Source organism: Rhinatrema bivittatum, chromosome 19, assembly GCF_901001135.1.
Source record: "Rhinatrema bivittatum chromosome 19, aRhiBiv1.1, whole genome shotgun sequence".
Classification (NCBI taxonomy): domain Eukaryota; kingdom Metazoa; phylum Chordata; class Amphibia; order Gymnophiona; family Rhinatrematidae; genus Rhinatrema; species Rhinatrema bivittatum.
In genome coordinates, this window is record NC_042633.1 from 25252872 (window position 1) to 25259948 (window position 7077).

The 7077-nt window shown below is 42.9% G+C and overlaps 1 protein-coding gene across 1 annotated transcript in view; it reads right to left on the reverse strand.

The window, feature by feature from the left end:
* FUZ (fuzzy planar cell polarity protein) overlaps positions 1-6617 on the reverse strand; it is a 30054-nt gene extending 23437 nt beyond the window's left edge. The window contains exon 1 of the mRNA XM_029585360.1: positions 6449-6617. Within this exon, the coding sequence (XP_029441220.1) occupies positions 6449-6535 (87 nt within the window). The 5' untranslated portion in view covers positions 6536-6617. The remainder of the gene's footprint in view (positions 1-6448) is intronic.
* Positions 6618-7077: the final 460 nt, after the last annotated feature.

Genomic DNA, 7077 nt, shown 5'->3' on the forward strand with positions numbered 1-7077 from the left:
AGCTTGGAGAAGAGACGGCTGAGGGGGGATATCATAGAGGTCTTTAAGATCATGAGAGGTCTTGAACGAGTAGATGTGACTCGGTTATTTACACTTTCGAATAATAGAAGGACTAGGGGGCATTCCATGAAGTTAGCAAGTAGCACATTTAAGACTAATCGGAGAAAATTCTTTTTCACTCAACGCACAATAAATCTCTGGAATTTGTTGCCAGAGGATGTGGTTAGTGCAGTTAGTGTAGCTGGGTTCAAAAAAGGTTTGGATAAGTTCTTGGAAGAGAAGTCCATTAACTGCTATTAATCAAGTTTACTTAGGGAATAGTCACCGCTATTAATTGCATCAGTAGCATGGGATCTTCTAGGTGTTTGGGTAATTGCCAGGTTCTTGTGGCCTGGTTTGGCCTCTGTTGGAAACAGGATGCTGGGCTTGATGGACCCTTGGTCTGACCCAGCATGGCAATTTCTTATGTTCTTATAATGGTACTAATTTACAAGAAAGGAAAAGATCCTCTCAGACTGCTTATTAATGGGGATGTTAAATTCTTAGATTGGATTGAATTACGTCTTCTCTTATAGACAAACATCAAACTGGATTCATCAAGCTAAGAACTTGATCACTTTCACGTGGTATTAGAGGGTGAGTGAGAATATCTATCTATAGACAGACAGTTACATATACATGTAAGATGTACAATATATATATATATATATATATATAACCTTCAGATACATGAAAGGTTTTAATGATGCACAACCAGAAACACATGGAAATATAGAAATGACGGCAGAAAAGGACCAATGGTCCATCCAGTCTGCCCAGCAAGCCTATGACAGCATCTGCTGCGCCGTGTAGGTCAGCCCCATGCTTATCAGTTTCCCAGCCCGTGAAAGTCAAGGCCCTCGTTGGTTGCTTTCTGAGTCCAATTCCCATTTTCCCCTGCCGCTGAAGCAGAGAGCAATGTTGGAGTTGCATCAACAGTATCAGGCTTATTGGTTAAGGGTAGTAACAGCCGCATCTGCGAGTTACCCCCCTGCTTATTTGTTCCCCAAACCGTAAATGTCGGGGCCCTCATTGCTTGCTGTACAAACCCAATTCCCCTTTCCCCCCTGCCTTTGAAGCAGAGAGCACTGATGGAGTTGCGTCAGCAGTAAGAAGGTTTATTGATTAAGGGCAGTAATCCCCGTGCTTCTGCTAAGGGTAGTGACCCCGCACCATCAAGTTACCCCCATGCAAGCTTTTCCTCATTCCCATCCTCTAAGCCTTTAGGGATCCACAGTGTTCATCCCAAGCCCCTTTGAAATCTTCCACTGTTTTGGTTTTCACCACCCCCTCTGGAAGGGCATTGCAGGGATCCATCACCCTCTCCATGAAGAAATATTTCCTGACGTTGCTTGTTATCCTCCCTGAAGTTTCATTTCGTGACCCCTGGTTCTACTGTTTCCTTTCCAGCGGAAAAAGTTCAAAGTTTGTGCATCATTAAACCTTTCAGGTATCTGAAGGTCTGTATCACATCTCCCCCTGCACCTCCTCTCCTCCAGGGTCTACATATTGAGATCCTTCATCTCTCCTCATAAGTCTTCTCATGCTGACCCCACACCCTTTTGGTCGCCCTTCTCTGGATCGCCTCCATCCTGTCTCTGTCCCTTTTGAGATACGGGCACTAGTACTGAGCACAGTACTCCAGGTGAGGCCTCACCAAAGACATTATCACTTCCTCCTTCTTACTGGTGATTCCTCTCTCTATGCAGCCCAGCGTTCTTCTGGCTTTAGCTATCGCCTTGTCACATTGCTTCACCGTCTTCAGATCTCTCCAAGGTCCCTCTCTTGGTCTGTGCACATCAGCCCTTCACCCCCCAATCACATGCAGCTCTTTTGGATAACCACACCCCAATGCAGGACTCTGCACTTCTTGGCATTGAATCCCAGCTGCCAAATATTCAACCTTTTCCATTGGAAAGCAAACAGTAGAAGGAGGAGGCACAAAATGAAATTCCAGGGGGCATGAATCAGAACCAACATCAGGATATATTTCTTCACGGAGAAAATGGCGGATGCCTGGAATGCTCTTCCAGAAGAGTTGGTGAGTTAGAAAACAGTAAATGAATTCAAAGAGGCATGGGATAAACAATGCGGATCCCTAAAGGCTGGAGCATGGAAATGAACAAAAAGGTGCATGCGGGTACATAAGATATGCCATTCTGTGTCAGACCAAGTGTCCATCAAGCTCAGCATCCTGTTTCCAACAGTGGCCAATCCAAGTCACAAGTACCTGGCAAGTACCCAAACATTAAATAGATCCCAAGCTACTATTGCTTATTAATTAATAGCAGTTTATGGATTTTTCCTCTAGGAACTTATCCAAACCTTTTTTAAACCCAGTTACACTAATACAACCCAGTTACACCTAATACAACATTAAGACCACTGCAAATACTTCAAAACACAGCAGCTCGAATACTAACTGGAAAAAGAAGGAGGGACCATATAACTGAAACCCTAGCAGAGTTACATTGGCTACCAATTGAACACTGAATTAAATACCAAACCCTATGTATCATTCACAAACTAATTTATGATGAGAAATCAGACTGGTTGAACACATCATTCCGGGTACACACTCCACACAGGAACCTCCGCTCAGCAAATAAAGTCCTCCTAACCATTCCATCAGTTAAAACAGCAAGACTGACCCAAGTGAGAGAAAGAGCCCTAAATCACTAGCAGGACCCATAATCTGGAACACAATGCCTCCAGAGATCAGGCTACAAAGTGATCTCAAGACAAACCTAAAAACATGGCTTTTTAAACAAGCATTTTACAAAGAGACAGGAGAATAGAGAGAAATATTTCAGGAAAAGACAGAAAGGCACCGACATACAGTCCTTAGGACTGTACAGTAGATTAGTCTATGAACTCCACACCACAATAAAGCATAACGATAATACTATATGTAATAAAACTACCGGTGTAAGTACCTTGGTACAATTGGTCAGGAACTACTTCGCTAAATGACTTATGTCTAATGATATATTGTAACCGAGCCTTTGACGGCACCTGTTAGAATGTACTATATACACTTTTACCTACATTAAATATGTGCCTACATGTAAACCGTTGCGACGGTATTTAACTTAGCAACGGTATAGAAATAGCAACGGTATAGAAATAGCAACGGTATAGAAATAAATAAATAAATAAATGCCATAACCACATCCTCTGGCAATGAATTCCAGAGCTTAACGATGCACTGAGTGAAAAAGAATTTTCTTAGATTTGTTTTAAATGAGCTACTTTCTAACTTCATGGAGTGCTCCCTTGTCCTTGTATTATCTGAGAGAGTAAATAAACAATTTACATTAACTTGTTCAAGTCCTTTCATGATTTTGTAGACTTCTATCATATCCCCCCCCCCAGCCGTCTCTTCTCCAAACTGAAAGCCCTAACTTCTTTAGCCTTTCCTCATAGGGCAGCCATTCCTTGCCCCTTATCATTTTGGTCGCCGTTCTCTGTACTTTCTCCAGGGTACCTATATCATTTTTTAGATGCATCGACCATGGAGCGATACAGAGGCATGATGACATCCTCTTTTATTTTCCATTCCCTTCCTAATAATTCCTAACCTTCTGTTTGCTTTTTTTGATCACCACAGCACACTGGACCAACGATTTCAATGTATTATTCACTATGACACCTAGATCTCTTTCCTGGGTGGTAGCTCCTAAGATAGAACCTAACACTGTGTAACTACAGCAAGGGTTATTTTTCCTTATATGTATCACCTTGCACTTACCCACATTAAATTTCATCTGCTATTTGGAAACACAATTTTCCAGTCTCACAAGATCCTCCTGCAATTTATCACAATCTGCTTGAGATTTAACTACTCTGCACAGTTTTGTGTCATCTGCAAATTTGATCACTTCACTCGTACCCCTTTCCAGATCATTTATAAATATATTAAAAAGCACTGGTCCTAGTACAGATCCCTGAGGCACTCCAATGTTTACCTTTTTCCACTGTGAAAACTGACTGTTTAATTCTACTCTCCATTTCCTGTCTTTTAACCAGTTTGCAATCCACAAAAGTTGCATGGAATGGTTGTTATTATCCTTAAGCAATTAGCTTTCATGATTTTTACACAATTGCAACATCACTCTCCGCTTCAATGGCGAGGGTTAAAGAGGAACTGAATTCAGACGACAGCCAACGCTGGGCCCTTACAGTCCGGGGTACTGATGGACACAGGGAAAAAGCGCAGGACTGCTTCTACAATCAAGTCCAAAAGCAAAGCTAGTTCAAGCAGCAGTACTGTCTGAATTATTAAGGCTGCTTGCCCTGTAAAAATATGTTGCTAGCAGTAATTTTGTTATAGCTTTGGCAGTTGCTTAGTTTTGATTGTAAATATTTCTACCCTTAACGTAAGAATTGAAGGTAACCTGCATAGAGCTGCAGTTACTATCATAAGATACTGCTGAGCAGACTGCCATCATTATTATGTTACTATGTAAGTGTACAGTGTGGGTGTGGATAGATAGAGCTATATATAAACCAAAAGATATAGGACAATGATAATGTTTAAAATGCTCAACTATTGAAGGAAAAAAGGGATCCCATACAACATGAGAATGATGAGGAAAGAACTCGAGCACTAATGATAAAATTTCCATTAAAAATATGTACTTCCTTTATTGGCACAGAAACCTAGAATAAATGAACACTTTTCTATTACAACCATTATGTATGAATGTCAATACACATATAACAACCAGCACTATGTGAATCTGAAGGAAAGCTGTGAAAATGAAGACCAAAGCGCATTCTAAGGAAATTAAAGATAAAGTTGCAGACATGCACAAGAGGAAAAGGTTTGGACATCCCAGTGAGCACTGTTGGATCAATTGTGCGGAAATGGAAGCTGCGTCATTCCACCCAGATACTGCCTAGACAAGACCATCCCTCTAAAGTCAGAGCAAGCAGGAAACTTGTGAGGGAAGTCACAGAGAGGCCAACAATCACTTTGAAGGAGCTACAGAGTTCAGTGCCTGAGACTGAAGTGGAGGTGCACCAATCAATTATATCAAGAGCTCTGCATACAACTGGCCTGCATGGCAGTGTGGCTAGAAAGAAGCCATTACTGGTGAAAAATCACATCAAAGCACGTCTGGAGTTTGACAGAAAGCATCAAAGTGACCCAGCTAAAACGTGGGATAAGGTTTTGTGGTCAGATGAGACAAAAATGGAGCTTTTTGGCCAAAAGTAAAAATGCTATGTGTGATGCAAACCTAACGCTGCCCATTCCTCAGCAAACGCCAACTGAACAGTAAAGTATAGGGGAGGCAGCATCAAATTGTGGGGGTTCTTTTCCTCAGCGGGGACTGGGCATCTTGTTAAAATTTGAAGGACAGATGGATGGTGCAACATACAGGGAGATCCTGCAAAATAACCTGCTTTAGTCTGCTGCAAAACTAAAACATGGGAGAAAATTCACCTTTCAGCAGGACAATGATACATACAAGGTCAAAGCAACACAGGAGTGGTTGAACAACAAAAAGGTGAATGCTCTACAATGGCCAAGTCAAAGCACAGATCTCATTCCAATTAAGAATCTGTGGCACTATTTGAAAATTACAGTCCATAAGCATCATCCAAACAACCTGGAGCAAATCTGCCAGGAAGAATGGGCAAAAATCACTCCCAAGCAGTGTGCAAAGCTGGCAGGAACTTACCCCAACAGACTTAAAGCTGTTATTGCAGCAAAAAATGGTTCTACCAAGTACTAGTCTGAAGGGGTTGAATACTTATGCAAGCAGTATTTTTCTGTTTTTAATTTTAATTTACAAAAAAATGCTGAGAAATAATGAATTGTGACTTTGAAAATGTACTTTAAGAGCATACTGGTTTGCAATAAACATTCACTGGAACACTCCGTGAAGTTAGCAAGTAGCTCATTTAAAACAAATCAAAGAAAATTCTTTTTCATGCAGGGCACAGTTAAGCTCTGCAATTCATTGCCAGAGGATGTGGTTACAGCAGTTAGTGGAACTGGGTTTAAAGAAAGGTTTGGATAAGTTTCTAGAGGAAAAATCCATAAACTGCTCTTAATCAATAAGCAATAGTAGCTTGAGGTCTGTTTAGTGTTTGGGATCCTGCCAGGTACTTGTGACTTGGATTGGAAACAGGATGCTGGGCTTGATGGACCCTTGGTCTGACCCAGCATGGCAATTCTTACAATCTGTGTGTCATTTGTAATCCACGCAAATCTGCTAACCTTTTAGAGAGTTGAATACATTTACTATATAGCCTTCTCCATGTAGAGGTCCACACTGTGCATTATATAAGTGTGGGAGTATATATGGGGAAGGATATATATGTACAGCAAGGGTGCATATATGGGGAAGGGTTATAAGCTGTACAGTGTGGATGTGGTGCCGCCCCGGCTCTCTCTTACCTGCCGGCTTCCCCCTCGGCTCCTGCAGTAGAGCGGGACCCCACTGCCCGCCGTCAGACACAGCAACGTGAGCTCCAGCCCCGCCATCCCCGTCACCAGGCAACCGTCGCCCGCCCTCCAACGCGCAGGCGCAACCCCACCTCTGCTTGAAACGTCACGAGTAACGCTCAGCCCGCGCCAGTACTGCAGCGGCCGACAACGTCAGGTCTCACCGTCCAAAAAACTGTTCACTTCACTGACCCCGCCTCCGAAAAACGTCACAGCTCACGCTCGCTCCAATACTGCAGCTGCGTTACACACACGCCCCCATTTCGGCTTCTACAAACTCCGCCCCCTTTACTGCAATACTGTAGCGTCACACACACCGCCTCTGTACTGCACTTCAAACTTCTCCCCAATGATTGAATTGCGGCCGCGTCACACCCCAACCGCATTACTGCCGTGCAAACCACGCCCCCATTACTGCACGACTGCAGCGTCATACACACACACCAGCCCCATTACTGCACTACTGTAGTCACACGTACCCTGACCTTATTACTGCACTACTGCAGCGCCACACACACCTCGCTCCTGTATTGCACTGCAAACTTCTCCATTATTGCACTCCAACCTCATTATTGCCATGC